This window comes from Prionailurus bengalensis, chromosome D3 (genome assembly GCF_016509475.1).
Source record: "Prionailurus bengalensis isolate Pbe53 chromosome D3, Fcat_Pben_1.1_paternal_pri, whole genome shotgun sequence".
Taxonomy (NCBI): domain Eukaryota; kingdom Metazoa; phylum Chordata; class Mammalia; order Carnivora; family Felidae; genus Prionailurus; species Prionailurus bengalensis.
Window position 1 is genome coordinate 18,426,304 of NC_057356.1, and position 17,966 is coordinate 18,444,269.

Consider the following 17,966-nt stretch of genomic DNA (forward strand, 5'->3'; position numbering starts at 1 on the left):
GAGAGGACCACTGTTAATGTGTGGTCTGTGCTTTTCTAGACTTTTCTCCCTGGGCCCGTATGTAATTTTTAAAGTTTCATTAAGTAATCTCTACACCCAACGTGACTCGAACTCACAACCCTGAGATCAGGAGTCGCATGGTCTTCCGATGGAGCCAGCCAGGCACCTCTATAATTTTTTTTTTTTTGTAGAAATGACACCACACCATGCGTGTTGTCCTATAACCTTTTTTCCTCCCTTCTCGACAAATACACGTTTTCCTCATATTTTTTAATAGCTGCATGACATTCCGGGGTATGGCTGTACCAACATATATTTAACCATCCTCTGTGCTCATAAATGCTAACACGGTCCCCTCCACGACATCTTGAAGCCTTACTACAAATGTTTGAACGAGGATCGGATGAGAAGACACTTTCCATATTGATCATGTAGGGTCCGCTTGTTGAGACTGAAGCCCTGGCTTTTTGCGAAGATGATTGCCCCCAGACATGCTCCACCTCGAGTCTGTCATTATTAGGGATATTGACGTCGGGCCCTTTCGTCTTCAGAGAGCTTTATTTCCCCGTTAGAATTCTCTCGAGTCATTGCTCCCCGTCTTCTCCCCCAGCTCGTTTGCCATGAACTGACTCCTGGAGGGAAGACCACGCCAGTTACGAATGCAAATAAGTGAGTATAGCAATTAGATTTTTAAAGTCACCACTTGAAAAGACTTCATTCTGGCTTTCTGGGCTCACTTGGAGAATTTATTAAGATAAATCGAAGTAGAAAGAGGCCATAAATATCATCATGGAATTTACTGGTTACAGTTCAGAGGCCAAAATTGCGTTAAATTCGATTTGCAAAATAAGAATTGACAATTTATTTTTTGCAGTAGCACATCTAAGGTCAGAGGCACCCCGGCCACGGTGTTCCTAGGAATTTAATGACGGCTCGAGATGCAGACAAATGGATTCTGAGCCACTCAGGCACGTAGTCCTGAACCCAGAGGGCATGGAGGCGGAAAGACACCTTGGAGGGGCAGATCATTTTGGAATGATAGCATGTGGCAGTTGTATAAAACGCTGTTCTTGAGAAGACACGGTGATGAATTCAAATGCCACAGACAGGTCCTTAGACGCGGGGAGACTCTGAGGCCCGGCAGCTATTGTCACAGATAACAGGCTTTTAGAAATCTATCATAAATGTCAACCTCCTTGGTCCCTGGAAGCAAAACTCCTCAATGCACTGTCTCCACCCGCACTATTCTCCCCTAATTAAAACAGTAGAACCTGGCATGAGGAGTAGATATTGGCCCTTTTGTCAATCTATCAATCTTCTGCCGCCGGGCTCAGTGGAGCCTCTGAACTGTTAATCTGAGCATCACTGTCCTACTGACAAGTGAGAGCTCAGTCCCACCTGGTGAGTCATTTGGATCAGATGCACATCACAGCCCAGTGTTCCGAGCAGTGTGGCCCTCCTGGGTCAGGTGGTTGGGTCATTCCGCATGCTTGGCGAGCTTTTATTTAGAAGAGCAGACCTGATATCCATCATGATCGAAAGACCCCAGTTTTGACTCCTGGCCACGGGGCATCAGTTGGACACCTGAGCAAAGAACAGGGAGCTGAGGCTGGGAGGCACTGCCTGAGGGTGTCCGAGAGCAGGGGCGGGTCGTGTGCCTGCTTGCCGTGGGCCTGTAACCGCCCCTTCTGAGGCTTCGCGTGAAGCAATGCCACGCAACAGACCTTTCAGGATGTGTGGCTCAAAGGGAAGCTTTGATCAGTGGGAGCAGCGAGCATCACCACTGTCAGATGTGTGACGTGTCACACAGAGCCCGCCACCCTCAGATCGGCCGCATTTGGCCAGGCATCGCGGCGCAGAGGTGAGGGTGGGAGCGGCATGTAGCACAGCCGGGGGCAGTGGGTCGGTGCGGCCTGTGTTGGAGTGAGGTCCCTGTCCTGTCTCGAGACCCGTGTGGGATGCCGCTTCACAAACGCTTACACGTTCTTAGCATCCAGGCTCAGTATAAGGGCTGGGGGTTCGGTCCTACGGACGGTCTTAAGAGGTCTGGAAATGCCAATGCTGCCCTCCTCAGGGGTGATGTTTGATCTTGCACTTTCTGGGGGTCGGGGAGGTAAAATGGGAAAGTCCCCCACAGTCCCTCCCTTTTGGTAAAATGGAACGTCAGCAACAGCTTCAGAGAGTCCATGAGTGGCGATAATGGGAAAAGTCATATGTGAGTATACTGATGTGTGGGTCTGCTACTGGTTTAAATAGTCCTATTTTCAAGGTCAGTAACTCAAATCTGAGCATCGTGGGGTAAAATTTTTATTGGGACTGTGCTAATTTGGGCTTTTGAGAGTTGCACCTGGGCTGGCCTCAGGTTCTTTCATCTCTGAGGAAATCGTTTGCTAACAAATCCGCGACAGTAGCAAGCCCGGATTTAACCTGTTCGAAAGAGTTGCACGGTATATGGTGTTGCAGATGAGGTCACCGTGCTCATGAAAACAGACCCCGAAGACCATCTGCTCGGAACCGGTGTTAGTGCTCTGGCTTCCCCATCGAACCCGTCAGCCAGCTGCATTTAGTTACAACTGTCCACAGGCTTACCTCTTCATGGCTGAGAGCCTTGGTCTGGATTAGCAAGGCTCTGACCAAGGTTCCATCACGAAACCACGTTTCCTCTCCTTTAAAGCTAATTGGAGGACTGAATTATATCTTAAATCAGTGAAATTAAATAGAAGCCCAAAAAGCACCCTTTGTACTGAGAAGGGTCCTCTCCTCACCTGGAGAATGTCTCACTTCTACTCTCGGTACAGTGGGGTGTCGCCCGATCGTGACCCACTGGGTTTGGGGGAGGAATGAGTGAGATCCTGCCCTTGAACGCACGGCGCATACACAGTGGCACCACCACCATCATCGTCCTCGTGATCATTCTGGTGAGACGCCCTGGTGCCGTTTGTGTTTTTGCGAAATGGTCCAGAAATGACCGGACTCCTCTTTCGCTCCATTGGTAACAGCCCGCCCTGGCCTTTTCATTCCCGTCGTTTTCTCTTGTTTGCAACAGGATTAGCTACATCCATCTGATGGCCCACTTTCGAATGCACACTCAGATCAAAAACCAGACAGCTGCCCTCATTAGCGGGTTCCGTTCCATTATCAAGCCCGAGTGGATCCGGATGTTCTCGACCCCCGAGCTACAGCGTCTCATCTCCGGTGACAATGCTGAGATTGACCTGGAAGATTTAAAGTAAGGAGCGAGAAAGAGGGGGGAGAGGTGAAATCTTAGGCCTCCCGGAAAGCAAGCTCTGCCCCCTTGCTGGGCTCCCTTCGGAGAGCTGTTTCCGCAGCCCACCTCCAAGTGTGCTGCTCCCTGATTAAGGGTGAATCGCCCTGGAATAAAAGCTCAGCCACTTGTCTGTCTGGGGACCCAAGAAGTCGAAGTGGAGACTGAGCAAGTCCCAGGGACCACCCGCTGGGCTCTCCAGGGCTCGGGAAATGGGAGTGCAGGATCTCCTGTCGGCTCCTGCTCCGGAGCCACAGGCCTGGCTCTTAAGCTCCCTGCCCACTTAGCTTCCAAGGACATGGGTTACGAAGGCATGAGCTTCCAGCCTTCCAAGAAGTCAGTAGTCGCCTGGGCCTACCCGGGTTTGCTGTGTCATTTGGCTAAATCCCATCCCTGCCTGTGTCTGTGAGCGCCCGTGGGAGTGTGTGTCTGAGCCCATTGTCTGCATTGTTTTCAGGAAGCACACGGTGTACTACGGTGGGTTTCACGGAAGTCACAGGGTCATCATCTGGCTCTGGGATATTCTGGCCTCTGACTTCACACCTGACGAGAGAGCCATGTTTCTGAAGGTATTTTATATGTTGCCTTTACGCACATTCATAGATACTCTCCTAAACCTAGAGGCCACTTGATACAGTAATTTACACTGGAAAAAAATAAAATTACCAAGAGGACCTCATTTTATCGGCATATCCTCTCCCGGAGGCCGGCCTCCTTGGTAAGTCAAGCAGTAACAAGACAGGCCCAAGGCGAGGCTGAGTCGGGTGCGCCCGGGACCTGCTGCCTACTCCTCTGCAGAAACAGGCCTGCCTGGGCCCAAGCTGGCTGGGCTCAGCACTCCGTCTTCCCCTTCACTGGCGCTGGCCTTGCCCGTATCTTCTTTCTTCCTGATGGAAGCAAACAGTGTTGATTACCTTAAGATACAGACAAGCAAACTTTTTTCTTTTAAGATTTTTTTTAAAAAGTGACCTCGGGGCGCCTGGGTGGCGCAGTCGGTTAAGCGTCCGACTTCAGCCAGGTCACGATCTCGCAGTCCGTGAGTTCGAGCCCCGCGTCAGGCTCTGGGCTGATGGCTCAGAGCCTGGAGCCTGCTTCCGATTCTGTGTCTCCCTCTCTCTCTGCCCCTCCCCCGTCCATGCTCTGTCTCTCTCTGTCCCAAAAACAAATAAACGTTGAAAAAAAAAATTTAAAAAAAAAAAAAAAAGTGACCTCTACACCCAATGTGGGGCTCAAACTTATAACCCCAAGATCAAGAGTCACACGCTCCACTGACTGAGCCAGCCAGGCACCCACCAGATGAGCAGACTTTTTAACAGTCTCCATCCCTGCTCTCCAGGGACTGCCTCTGTGTACCCTTTTTCTCAGTAGTGTGAAACATACAGTGTCACACACACAATGTCCTGATAAAACACATGTGACTGAGGGGCGCTCGGGTGACTCAGTCAGTTGGGCATCTGACTCTTGATGTCGGCTCAGGTCATGATCTCACAGTTCGTGGTATCGAGCCCCGCACTGGGCTCTGTACTGAGCGCAGAGCCTGCTTGGGATGCGCTCCCTCCCTCTCTGCCCCTCTCCCCGGTTCGCACACGCCCTCTCTCTCAAAATAAAAAAAAACATTTTTTAAGAAACACATATGGTTGAGTAGGCTGGTAGTGACATATATTTTTGCAGAGTGGCTGACATTAACCAGTTCCCTTATATTGGTGTCTCTGAAGTTGTAAATGTTCAAAGTGTTCCCTCAGGGCCTCCGTGTTTCCTGTTACTGACGTCGGCAAAGTGTGTTATAGGACACTGGATGGTATTTACACTTGTCTGTGTATGTGCTGTGTACCTGTGTATCTTATAAAAATGGAATCGTCACTTTGTTATCTGGTCTTCTATTTGATGTTTTGTCACGAACATTTTGCCATATTCTGGGGATAAATTTAAGTGCCTTAAAATATTTTCCTTCGGACGTTTGGGTTTCTCGAATGGTCTCAAGTGACCGCAGTCATTGAAGCAGCATGAACAGCATCACCACCAATTGAAATGGCAGCGGGTTTTCTTCCTCCTTGGTTTGTCGTTTTGAGGAGAGTTCATTCCCATCAAGGAGGCCCTTCTCACAGATGCAGAAATGCCCTGGTCATCCCTGCAGGTTTTGAGGGACTTGGGGTAGGCAGGTGGACCTAATTCCAGAAGTTGATTCTCAAGAGAATCAATTCAGTTTTTCCGACAGCGCCTCCTGTAGGCAAAACACTCTGCCGACCCATAAAACCGCTCGCCCTGCCTCTCCCGGAAAGGAAGAGGGCCAGTGTCTCATAACCGTGTGTGCAGCCACTGTCCCACACGGCGGGCCTGTGTGTCTCTGGATAGCCTGTCGCCAGACCTGCCGTTCCTGCTCGTGTGCCCTCCCTTTTCTGCACACGGGCCCCAGAGCCGGGTGGTACCGTACTACACAAGCGTCGTAGTACAGGAGTGGACATGACTCTGCCTTCTCTAGACATCACGCCAGCAGATGGCAGCTCCCTGGGCCACCTCCGCGCCCCCACCCCCTTCCTCCTCCTCCTCCTGCCCCAGGGGGTGAAGGCACCACTCCCTCCATTGAGCAGCCCTGGCCTGCAGCAGGTCTGAGCAGCCTGAATTGGAATATGCACAGACTCTCCTGGGTCTGTCTCCTCCTCCTTAACACAGAGCAAATCCCACAAGCTTCCGTGGAGTGATTAGACGAGACCGGGCTCCCAGAGCCCTCAGACATCGGCTTGCCGTGGCATTTGGAAGCACAGCCTGGTGTTGTAAGTAGCAGGTCCGTACCTGCCCTGGAGAAGGGAGCGCATTTTTAGCAGATGTTGAACTTTAGAAAGCAAATCGTTTCTTAGGACTTCCCTGGGCAGGTTTATCCCTTGGATTTCCGGGTCACTCCGATTGCTCTGTCCAGACACGAGCTAGCCCGTTGGGGGAAATAACATGGGTGCGGCCACGTGGAAGATGCAAGGAATCCCGAGAGTCTGGCAAGGGAGCAGGGCTGATTGCCCGTAGGCCCCATCTCAGGTCTTAGTCTGCCCCTCAGCCTTGCTGGCCCTTGAGGCCTGGTTTTTGTCCACATGCTGAGAGCAGATTCATCTGTCAGAGACCACTCACAGAGACTGCTCTGTAAACCAGCAGGCCGGGAGCTCGGGTGAGCATACCCACATACCCTTGCCTGTGTGGCTAGGAAGCCGAGCAGGAAGCCAGGTGCAGGGGGAGCAGGGCCCCCTCTCCTGTGCCACGCTTGGTGGGCACCACGGTCTCACTGTCCCCAGTGCTCCCATTGCATGGTGTCTGTCTGAGCGATGGTCACCGTGCCAGACCCACTGGGGATCAGTCCCGTGTGGGGAGTTTGTGTTGTTCCTGAACTCTTGAGCTGCACATTCTCCACCCAGTGATGGGGTTGATGCCCACAAAGTCACACCCACTGGTGTGGTCTTCAGGGGTTTTAACCTTCGAGAGCAGCACCCTTAAGAGAGATGTGAGATGTGTTCCGGCCCTTGGACCGAATGCACTCTCTGTCACCGTCCTGGCAGCTGCACGGCAGTTAATGGGACCGTGACCGGAGAAGGCAGAAAAGGGAAACTCGCCTGTAAGGGGCCTGTTTTTGAGGGAGCAAGGGCCCCACTCTGTCCCCCAACCTGCCTTGTGTTGCAGTTTGTGACCAGCTGCTCCAGGCCCCCGCTCCTGGGATTCGCCTACCTCAAGCCTCCTTTTTCCATCCGCTGTGTTGAAGTGTCAGACGATCAGGTACCGCTGCCGGGGGTGGTGGGGGGACAGTCGGCCCCTCTTGGTTGTTGTCGGCTCTGCCCACCGGCTGGAGCCTCTACCCGGTCCGTGTCCGCACGGCGGGCAGCGCGGCTCCTCGGAGCCCCGTGAGAAGGTTCCACGGCCCTCTGGCCAGGAGAGCGGTCCGGCACCCAGAGGGTACCCTCAGATCCGGGCTGCTCTGGGGCCTGAGCTCTCCTTACTCCCTTGGGAGAAAGTACCCGGGAGCGGTTTTGGCAGCTGCCGGCCCGACCAGGGCTCCGGGTGTGAGGGGCGGTGGGAGAGAGGGGTAGGGACGCCGGCTGAGGAGTGGGCGGCACAAGCCCGAATGCCGGCCGTGCACATCCAGCACGTCGCTTCGTCTCCTCGTCTGTGCGGGAGAACGGATGCCTTTGGGGTCATCATGCTGTGTGGAAGGGGCCCTCGAAGAGTCGCCAGTGAAAGGGTCTCAGCCCTCCCCTCACCACCCGCGAAACCCAGTAGCCCTTGCACGTGGCTCCCTTCAGGATGGTGCGGTCTGGGCTCCAGGTCCCTCGTGAAACACTAGCCGACCCTCAGTCCCCTTACTTAAGGAGGCTGCCCCACTTACGGTCCTCCGTAGGCCGCCACGCTGGCAGTAGGAATCGTTCAGCCGCATTAGGCATGATTTTGTACCTCGAGTATTCTTACAGTATTCTGGCTCTTTGAAAACCGCTAGCCAGCACTTAAGCAGAAAGCCCTGTCTCTGAGTGCGTACTTAACACAGGAGTCCTTGTGCAGGACCGAGCCGCGGGGGCCGCCGTGCACTCAGCGCTGGGGGCCAGTCATGCCGCGATTGGGGGCTGGCCTCGGGCAGCAGCGTGCGCGCTCGCCGGCCCACCGTCGTGCTCCGCCCCTGGCGCCGGGCGCCTCCCGCCCAAAGCTGTGGTGTGTGCTTGCAGGACACCGGGGACACCCTCGGCAGTGTCCTCCGGGGCTTCTTCACCATCCGCAAGCGGGAGCCAGGCGGCCGCCTGCCCACATCCTCCACCTGCTTCAACCTGCTCAAGCTGCCCAACTACAGCAGGAAGAGCGTGCTCCGCGAGAAGCTGCGCTATGCCGTCAGCATGAACACGGGCTTCGAGCTCTCCTAGCTCCCGCGCCCGCCCCCACCCTGGCCGACTCCCGGTGTCCCGGGCCCTTCGGCTCCGGGGTAGTGGCGCCCTGGGAAAGTGACCACAAGCCAGGTGACCTCTCGCTCTCTATAGCCATGAGACTCCCCTGTGGCCTCAACAACTTGGGACGCACGTGACAACTCCACAGCATTCCCTAGGTGACACTGATGGGAAGGGCGTTGAGAATAAACCTCCAAGTTCCGCCAGCACTACTCCTTTTCTCCTACTTTCCGGGGGCCTGTGACGCAGAGGGCCTTCTTCTGATGGTTCGGTTTCTTGGTGAGTCTTTTATTTCCCTAACTCTGAGCTGTGTATGGACAAGTCCCAAGAACTCCCAGGGTCCAGAGTGTTTTTCATGACACGGGCCCGAGTGCGCAAAGCCCACTACAGGTGAGACGCTCTCCTTCCGTTTCCGAAAACTCTTTACTCAGGTAAGGCCTCGCCAAGCCTCTATGCACTCGACAAAGTCTCTGCCCCTCCAGGCCACAGCAGCCTCTCTCCAGACCGCCAGGCTCACCTGCTGCCCAGGGAAGCAGAGGTGCCCGCCAGGAAGGCCGTGGAGCCCAGGAAGTTCAGGGCGCTGCCCCCACCTTGAAACCACGCATTCCACACAGCGGCAGTGCCCCTTCCCCTGTCTCGCCTCAGATGCTGTGCGCACTCAGCAGGCTGAGTGGCCGGAGGCTTCCACTGGCTTGACCCCATCTTGTGCACTCACTTTGGCATCTGGCTTTGGGGGGAAAAAAAACCCTTGGCCCTTAAGAGCAACTCTGTTTCCAGAAGGCTCTGGCTGTTCCCCCAAACTTGCTGATTCCTAAGAAGGCGGCTGCCTTCTCCCCGCTGGTGTGCCCTACTTGTCTAGTAAGGAATAAGCACTAGCCAAGTTACCCAGCCTGTCCGGGCAGTGACTTTCCTCCATTGATGATAAAGTTGCAAAACAAACAAACAAAAAACCCTTGGATCTTACCGCTCATCCATCCTCAACGCAGGGAACCGGGAGCCCTTTCCCTGATGGAGGCTCAAAGGGCTGAGGAAACTCTGAGTTGGGGTTTGGGGTTTTGTTTTTTTTTACTTCATTTTCTCTTCCAACCCATTATGCCCCCTCCCCCTGCCCTCATTCCCACCCCTTGTCCTGAGAACTTTAGTCTAGATCCAGGGACTTGAGACGGAGGCCGTGTCTGTGGCCTGTGTTGACAGCCATGCACCCTCACCCACCCCGTCAAGCTCCTTACGCATCCCTACCACCAAGGTAGAAGCCGGGAGTGCCTGGACCCTCCTCTGCTCTGTGGAGCCGGCTGAGGGCTGACAGCTCTCTTCCAAGCAGCAGAGCACCTTCCGGCATGCTGGTGGCAAAGCGGGCAAGACCTGTCTCCATGGCCTCCATCAGAGGGTCACAGCTGGGTACCACGTCCTGCTCAGGTTCGACCCTGGCTCTGTTAGAGCCCCTGCACTTCTGGAGAACAGAGTTTTCCTTTGATGGAAAGACGGCAAGGAATCTAAAGACAGACAGGAATTTGTTATTTAAGATTTGTTAGTAACCTCTAGATCTATGGATTTGCCACTTTAAATAACCCGACTCTCCTAAAGCTCTCCTCGGAATGCGTGCAGGTGCACTGAGCAGGTTTGTACGTTTATGCTGCGGCCCAGATTGTCCACCTGCACAAAGACGTGTGATTCCCCCTCAGCTTTTATTACCTGAGAATCCGCCAGTGTGGGACTGGGGAGAGAGTGGTTTCCAAGCACCAACGTCAACTTTATTTGTTCTTTTGATGAGGAGGGGTAGTTTGTGATTTCGTTTAAATTCTCTTCAACAGCTGGAAATATTGCACTATCTAAAACCCTGCATCTGTACGTTTATGGCTGGTGTTCATGGACACCTCGATGGCTCTTGATGGCTCTAAAAAGTTGTGGCATTTTTTTGTCATTGTTGTTTCATAGATAACCTAGAGATTAAAACATGATCAAAGGCTTTATTAAATTTGTACTTCAGCACATGATGGCTGTGTTCTGCTTTTTATCTGAAGGAGCGCTTTTTGACCACGTGTGTGGATAGCTCACGATGGGGCGCCTGGAGCTTAAAGGGCACGTGGGCTCCTGCAGCGGAAAGAAGGTACAAAGGAAAATGTAACAGACTCCCCAGTCTCACCCACTAAGCAGAGTCAGTAGCGGCTGACAGTGTCCTGTTTGCTTCCACTTCTGTTTTGAGAAGTAGCACACTTCAGGTAAAGCGAAGGTCGTCTTCAGCACCTCCCGGGCCCTTGCCCTCTCACCCACCTCCCAGAGGCAGCCGTCGCCCTGGAGTACGTGTCTTACACACAAATGGCTAGAAGCGATAGATGTATGTCCGTTGAAAACAATCCACATAAATTCACGAGCGTGTGAGGGCAAACTTTACAGCTACGTCTGGGTCCATTCAGCTTTGCCCCCACGCTGAGGATCATCCCTGCAGGATATACAGCCGTGTCCCATTCTGTTCAGCCCAGATTTATACTCCGCAGGAAACCCATGTCAAACCTGCCCGTTTTTCCGTGGTGCCTCCAGCCTCCTGTGAGTTCTCTCTGCCTGGAGCAGGGAGCCCTTGGAGGGTCTGAGCGGGAGGCTGGCCCCCTGAAATCCAGGGACTCAGGAGAGATGTCTTGAAAGCCTGGCAGCTCTTTTACAACAGTCAGAACGCCTGGACACCCAAGAGAAATCCACGCGTGCCGGCTTTTCTCGCCTGGAGCATTTGTACCACCGGAGGGAAAGAATCCTGCCGAGCTCCCTAAACAACATCAGTAGGGTCCAGCGTGAGACACCCAGAGCCTCATTCTGTGCCAAAACATGACTTTTTTTTTTTTGAGAGTGTAGGAGCGGGAGAGAGGGGCAGAGGGAGAGAAAGAATCCCACGCAGGCTCCACACTCAGCAAAGAGCCCGACGTGGGGCCCGATCCCACGACCCCAGGACCACAACTTGAGCTAAAATCGAGAGTCGGCCGCTCCACCAACTGAGCCACCCAGGAGCCCTTAGATGAAGACGATTTTAATAACACGGTCAGAACTTGCAAGTGCCTGAGAATATTTACATGGAACGCTGGTCTCCGCAGCGTTTCTGACCTAGCAGAGCCATGAGCCTATCTTTGTCCCGTTAACTTAGCAGATGTCACACTACGAAAAGTGACAGGGTCGCGAACAGACAGGTTATCTCTGAGGTTGGTTAACATGTAGATCCAGGGCTCCCTGAGGCCCCAGACTTATTTCCTGGAAAGCTTATAGGCTGATCAGAGCAGCTGCAGAACTGTGGAAAGTGGTTGGTTTGGAGCACCGTTTCGAGAAGCAGAGCGCGGGCTCGGGACCACAGAGACGCGTGCCAACCCTGACTTCCTGCTCCATCCCAGGCTGGCCTCTGTGTGCGCCTCTTCAGAGTCTCCTGTCCCCTTCAGGGGGGGTGGGGCTTAAATGAAGCAGCACAAGGCCCGCAGCCCGCTCAGTTCCTGGCACCGAGTCCGCACTCAGATGTTAGTCCTATTCCTACATTTGCCCACCTTGGCACTAGAAGGAAAGGGGACTGCCCGTGACTTGTCACTTAGGCCCCGACCCGACTTCCGGGAGCTTCCGCTGCCACCGACCAACACAGCAGGGCAGTGAGAAATCATATGGAGAAGTCTCATCCGCAATCTCCCTCTGGAACTTCTTCAGGAATGGGGGGCAGGTGCACTCACGGAGGCCCAGACAGGATCCAAGGGTCTCTCCAGTGTTCGGAGTCGCAAGGAAGTCGCTCACTCACTGTAATCGTCAGGAGAACTAACCTTTGTTGCAAGCACGTGCTTGGATCGTGACTTGACTCCGGAGTCCGAGCTGAGCGAGTGCACTGGACAGAGCAAGGGATTTGGATCCTCTGGAACCTGGTTCGCATCCTGGCTCTGCTGTCCACTCGCCCTGAGGCCAGGGACAAGACCCTCGGCGTCTCTGGGCTGCGCTTCCCTCTTCCATAGAATGGGCCTAGCAGCAGCCCGCACGTAGTGTGGCCCGAAAAGCCCCAGCCTGTGCCGGGCCCTCTGTGGACAGTGATACGGTGATTTACCGCTGGTGTAACTGTCCTCGTTATTTTATTCCAGAGACCTAGTTGATGCCCTCTCTGGAGTTCTGTCTTTCACACTCCGTGTGAGGAGGCATCCATAGGTGTCAGCGGGACGTGCCGAGGGGCTTCTGCCGGGCTTCACCCTCAGCCTCCGGTTTTTGGCTCCTTTGCCCGAGCCTTCGCTGTGTCCTGAGCCTTCTGCCAGATGGGCCCAGCAGCCGCATCCCCTTCGTGGCTTTCCCGGCCCTCGGCAGTTGGGTGGCCCCTGAGCCGCGGGGAGACTCAGAGACTCGGGCAGACCGGGGTCTGTGTCATTTTACAGACCCTCCGCCAAGAGAGCCAGAAGGCGAGAACGCTCGGCGACCACAGGAGAGGCCCCGCAGGTGTGACCTGCTTCTCTGACCCCGGAGAAGCCTGCAGAGGAAGCCGAAAGCGTAAGTCAGACTCCAGGCTTTCCGGACACCGTGTGCCCACGAGTCACCGAGGGGGACCCGCCTGATTCAGCGGCTCTGGGGAGCCCGGGGGCCCTCGTTCCTGACTGCCTGGTGCCGCACCGCAGACCACACTCAGGAGCAAAGGTTGGAGTGCGTGCGCCACGCGCCGGGGCCCGGCGTTCAGACACGTGGGGGAAGGAGACCCTGAACTTGGCATCAAACGCTGGTTCAGGTCCGCCGAGTGACTCTGGGCAGGCTTCCAACTTCCTGAACCTTTTCTTCCTCAGCAGGAAAATCGCCCCGACAGTAACCCTCCCACTTACCTCACGGACAGCTCACGGCTGCGGGGTCTTCCAGACACGGGTGCCAAGCCCAGCCCCGTTTCTCACTGGCCGCGGGAGCTTTGCCCGCCTCTCCCGGCCTCGCTCTCGTCCGCAAAACGGGAGTCGGACCTTACAAAGCCTCTCTGTGGTAATGGGACAAGTCACGCTCCGGGGTCGGAAGAGGGGTCGGGTGTTTTTAGGGAAAAGGGTGCCATCAGGGAAGTGTCCTTTATTCCCCCCCCCCCCCCCCCGGAAAGAGGGTCTGCACCCCGGAGACAGGAAGGGAGGCATTCGGGACCGAGGCAGCAGCCAGACCAAAGGTGAGCTGGTGAGCCGCGGGAGGCGGACCGCATCGCACCCGGGGCAGGAGCGGGGACGCCCTCCCACAGGTGGTGTTGGCAGGAGCTCCCGTCCCCCGGGCCCTCACCCTGAGCACGGCCCGGCGCTCAGCCTTCTGCACGATTTCTTGTCCCTCCTCCTCCCAGGGACCCTGGGCACTCTGTCCGTTCTGCGGGTGCAGATGAGGTTCAAAGAGACGCATCCCCTTGCACGAGACCACGCGGCTAGAAAGCCCCAGAGGTGGGATTCGGCCCCGGGTCCATGTAATTACAAAGGGCCCCCTTCGACCTGCGTCGGCTTTGCTGCCACAGGGAACCGTCTGTGCTGGATATCCCATGGGTGGCGGGGGAGCCGGGAAGGGTTAGAAGTCATTGGGTGTGGTGTCGGTTGAGCGTCCGACTTCGGCTCAGGTCATGATCTCGCGGCTCGTGGGTTCGAGCCCCGCGTCGGGCTCCGTGCTGACACGTCGGAGCCCGGAGCCTGCTTCTGCTTCTCCCTCTCTCTCTGCCCCTGACCCACTCGCGTTCTGTCTCTCTCTCTCAAAAATAAGTAAATGTTAAAAAAAAAAAAAAAGTCACTGGGTGCAAACAGAGACAGGGGGCTGCAGGAGAGGGCTCCCCCAGGGAAGACAGGGGAGCCTGAGGTTGAGGGAAAGACAGACGGGGGCGTGGGCGGGGGGGGGGGGGGCGTGGCACGTGACAAATGACGCTTTGTCCTCTTAATATATCGCCTGTTCTGGGCACTGGTACCACACACTGGGCTCCACCACCCTCTCCCCACAGGGCCTGGCCCCACTGACTCCCCGGCCCGCTTGTGTCCCTCCCAGGGTCTCTGCCCAGGGAGGGGAGCATCACCCTGTGTGGGGCAAGTGAGGGTCTGCCCGGATGGCGTTGTCACCATCACCGATGATGCCAGACGGACCCAGCAGTTGGCGGGCGTCCCAGCCAGGAGGCAGCCCCCTTGGACAGACTGCCAGAAAGTTCAGGCTTGCCTCCGTTCACCCAAAAACAGGCACATAGGCTGCGCCGGGTGCCGGGGGGCACAGTCACAAGGAATGTGGACACCACCCTGCCTTGCAGACCTCACGGTCCGGTTGGGGAAGAGGCGTAACCGATCCAAGGAAGAGATGTCTGAGCACATACCGTGATCATCCGCTCCAGTGCCACACTGTTAGGATGCCCGCTTCACGGCTGGGAAAACTGAGGTTTGGAGAAGGCAGGCCCCTTGTCCGAGGCCCTAGAATTGGTCAGCGGCAGAGCCAAGATTCGAACCCTCATTTGCCACACTCCCAAGCCCTTACCAAGGTCTGAGCAGGCAGAAGAGGGGTGGGGGAGCCTTCCAGACAATGGGATCAAGACTGAGCGAAGCCACAGGGGCTGCTCTGTCCCTTATTCAGAGCCTTCTGCATCTGGTGCCCCATCTACCCTTGAGGGGACTGCTGGAAACAGAATTGCACCTGCTTTGCAGTGAAGGCCCTGCAGGTCTGTAAGGACTTGCTGAGGACCCCAGAGCTCTCGTCTCCTGAGTCCTGGCAAGACCAGGAGAGGTGGCTGTCTGCAGAACAGCACTGTCCCCGGCTACGGAGGTAAGAGGCTGAGTTGGATTGGGAGCGTACCCGAGCAAGGGTACCTGCTCTGCAGTTACCCTGCCTCCGCCTCGCCCCCAAAGCTCCCCAGGTGGAGACAGGATGTGGGCGTTGCGGCACCTCTTCCTTAGCTCATCGCTCCCATCCCTGCAAGCTGAACCCCTCTCCTCACCAGTTGAGCCAGAGACCCAGGGGGGACAAGGTGAAGGCCCAGAATGGCCCCTTAGTGCATCTGGGACCATGATCCATTTGGGGTTGTGGCGTCTTCTCTATGGAGGCCTTGCTCTCAGCCCCCAAACCATCTTAATAATGACAGCGAACTTGCTACTGCTTCCACAGCAATGGCCAGAGTTCCTTGGTCTTCCCTCTTGGTTTCCTGTAACAGTGGCCCCTGTTGAACCAGCCGGGTGGCCTGTCCCAGCAGGTCTGTGCTGTGAAGCTGGGAAGTTGGAGACGCCCACCTCCAGCCACCCTCACGAGGGGTTTCTATCGCCTAGGGTTCTCGAGCTGCAAGTGACAGAAACCGGCTCGGCCTCGTGTAGACAGAAAAGGGATTTATCGGCAGGTTTTGAGGACGGGAGACGCAGAGTTGAGCCAGAGCAAGGGCCAGGGTAGTTCAGGGTCTTCAAGAGAGGCTGAAGTCGAGCAGAGTCTTCAGGACTCGGCGGGAACGACTCCGCTCCGACCAGGAACCCATCTTTGTTCCGATCATGCCAGAATCTTCAGGGAAAATTCAGGGAGAGCAAAAAGACCCAGCAAGGCACCGATGTCACTCTTCCATTTATTCATTCAGTAAGTGTTCTCGGGCCCCTGCCATGTGCCAAGCCCTGTTCTAACTAAGCCCTAGGATACAGCCTACTTTGAGAGAGACAGACACTAATGGGAAACCCAGAAGATCGCTTATGATGTGTTGAAAACAGGACAGAGAGCCCCATGGAGATTGTATCCCAGGGGGAAAAGTAACTCCCCAAAAGGGACTTGAGGCATGGGTGTCAAGAGAAGAGGGACCCGAACATAGCAAATATCCACGGGGGGCTTCCTGTTATTGTCAGGACTTCGAAAGCCTACGCTGGCACCCAGGGCAGTGGCAAGGATTTGGATCCTGGAATTAGACTTTGGATCTGGTCCCAGCCACTTCCTTCCCAGGACCTGGGCCAAATCACCTCATCTTTCCACACCTGCAAAGCGAAGATGATCATTCGTCCCACATAGGGTCCCCAGGAAGTCAAATGAGGTCAGGCATGCCCCATGCCTGGCATATAATGAGCATTGAATTTACTTCCCACACCAGGTGCTTGATCGCATCCTGGGTGTGGGAGTGTGGGGATGCACGTGTGCAAGGTGGCTCACCAAGCCAGGCCCTTGACATTGGGGGCTATGTCTGCTGACCCTCCAATGTATTGCATTACAGCTTAATGATTTTATTTATCTTTTTAAGGTAATCTGTACACCCAGCATGGGGCTCGAACTCACAACCCCGAGATCAAGAGTCATGTGCTCCAACGGACTGAGCCAGCTGGGTGCCCCACCATTAGCTTTAACATCCTGCATTCCTTCCTCCTTCTAGTTAAGATTTAAAAAAAAAAATTTTTTTTAACATTTATTTATTTTTGGGAGACAGAGAGAGATAGAGCACAAGCAGGGGAGGAGCAGAGAGAGAGGGAGACAGAATCCAAAGCAGGCTCCAGGCTCCAAGCTGTCGGCACAGAGCCCAATGCGGGGCTCAAACTCACAGACTGCGAGATCATGACCTGAGCCGAAGTCGGATGCTCAACCAACTGAGCCACCCAGGCACCCCTTCTAGCTAGGATTTTTTAAGGTACCTTAACTACAGAACTGCCCCCTGAGTCCTCGAACCACCCTGCAAAGCACCCGGCACCAGCTGAAGAAATCCCCCTTCTAAAACACCCCGCGTTTCCCAATGGTGTGTGTGCTCTGTCGTTGCAATAGGACAGCGTGACATTGCTCAACTACAGGGGTGTTCCTAGCGGTCTTCAGTGGGAGGACATTGTAAACCAGAAACCCAAGAACATCCCCCTGAAGAAAGCGTTTGTCCCGTCTAAATGCAGCACTGCGGGGAACGGGAGGAGGGGGGACAGACCTGGTGCCTAGCACCACAGGGAGTTAACTGAGAGAAGAAACAGCTAAAGGAATGTGGCTTCTAGAAGGACAGCCCCTAGCCCTGGATCACCTGCCCGCTGGCAGGAGGAGGGGGGACGGAGATTGTGGCAGAGGTTGGGGCTGGGCTGGGGATGGGAGCTGTCACACTATTTCTCACTGGCTTTAATCTTTGCGTGCTTTGATGTGAAATGTAATTACAGATTCTGAATTACGGTAGGGGCTCATCAGGGCTGACTCATCAATTAGATTTATACGCATTCAGTTCTCGGAGATCTGTGACCCTGATGTTGTCACCTCAAAGCTCTGAGAAATCTGTCCCGCCAGCTCATCCTCTTAGGGAACTGTGGGGTCAAGAAAGCCACTTTTAGGGCCAGCTTGGAGGGACAGTCGGTCCATGTTTGGGCAGCCCAGACACAATACCTGCCTCTGAAGTCCCCATTCTTTAAAATCTGTGAGGGCCTTGGCCTAGGAATCCAGAAATGTCAAATAACATCTTTGTTCCACTACCTCCGTCGGAAGTCATGCTAACGGATTACTAACAGCTGCCAAATCTGGACCCAGCCCAGCCTCAGGCTCCTTTTTTGTTTGTTTTTTTTAATTTTTAATGTTTTATTTTTGAGACAGAGACAGAGTATGAGTGGGGAGGGGCAGAGAGAGAGAAAGAGAGGGAGACACAGAATCCGAAGCAGGCTCCAGGCTGAGCTGTCAGCACAGAGCCCGACGCGGGGCTCGAATTTGTCAACTGCAAGATCATGACCTGAGCAGAAGTCAGACACTGAATCGACTGAGCCCCCCAGGCGCCCCTCAGGCTCCTTAACACAGCCTTCCGGGCAGCCCCTCCCGACCAAATGGCATATTGGCATCTCTTTCTCACCCCTGGAATAAGCCCTTCCACTGTCTCCAGAAAAGGTAATTGGGAAGCGAAGCTGGGTTTTGCTACC

At 54.9% G+C, this 17,966-nt stretch overlaps 1 protein-coding gene and 1 long non-coding RNA gene across 7 annotated transcripts in view; one reads left to right on the forward strand and one right to left on the reverse strand.

The window, feature by feature from the left end:
- Positions 1-10,160, forward strand: part of UBE3B (ubiquitin protein ligase E3B) — a 52,472-nt gene extending 42,312 nt beyond the window's left edge. For all 6 annotated transcript variants that reach the window (XM_043557844.1, XM_043557843.1, XM_043557848.1 and 3 more), the window contains 5 exons: positions 611-669; positions 3,047-3,229; positions 3,723-3,834; positions 6,926-7,018; positions 7,957-10,160. In XM_043557844.1, the coding sequence (XP_043413779.1) occupies positions 611-669; positions 3,047-3,229; positions 3,723-3,834; positions 6,926-7,018; positions 7,957-8,148 (639 nt within the window). In that variant the 3' untranslated portion in view covers positions 8,149-10,160. The remainder of the gene's footprint in view (positions 1-610; positions 670-3,046; positions 3,230-3,722; positions 3,835-6,925; positions 7,019-7,956) is intronic.
- Positions 4,153-4,619, reverse strand: LOC122470351. Its single transcript, XR_006293900.1, has 2 exons — positions 4,475-4,619; positions 4,153-4,234 (listed from the first exon to the last, which is right to left on the reverse strand). It is a non-coding gene; the product is annotated as an uncharacterized LOC122470351 (long non-coding RNA).
- Positions 10,161-17,966: the final 7,806 nt, after the last annotated feature.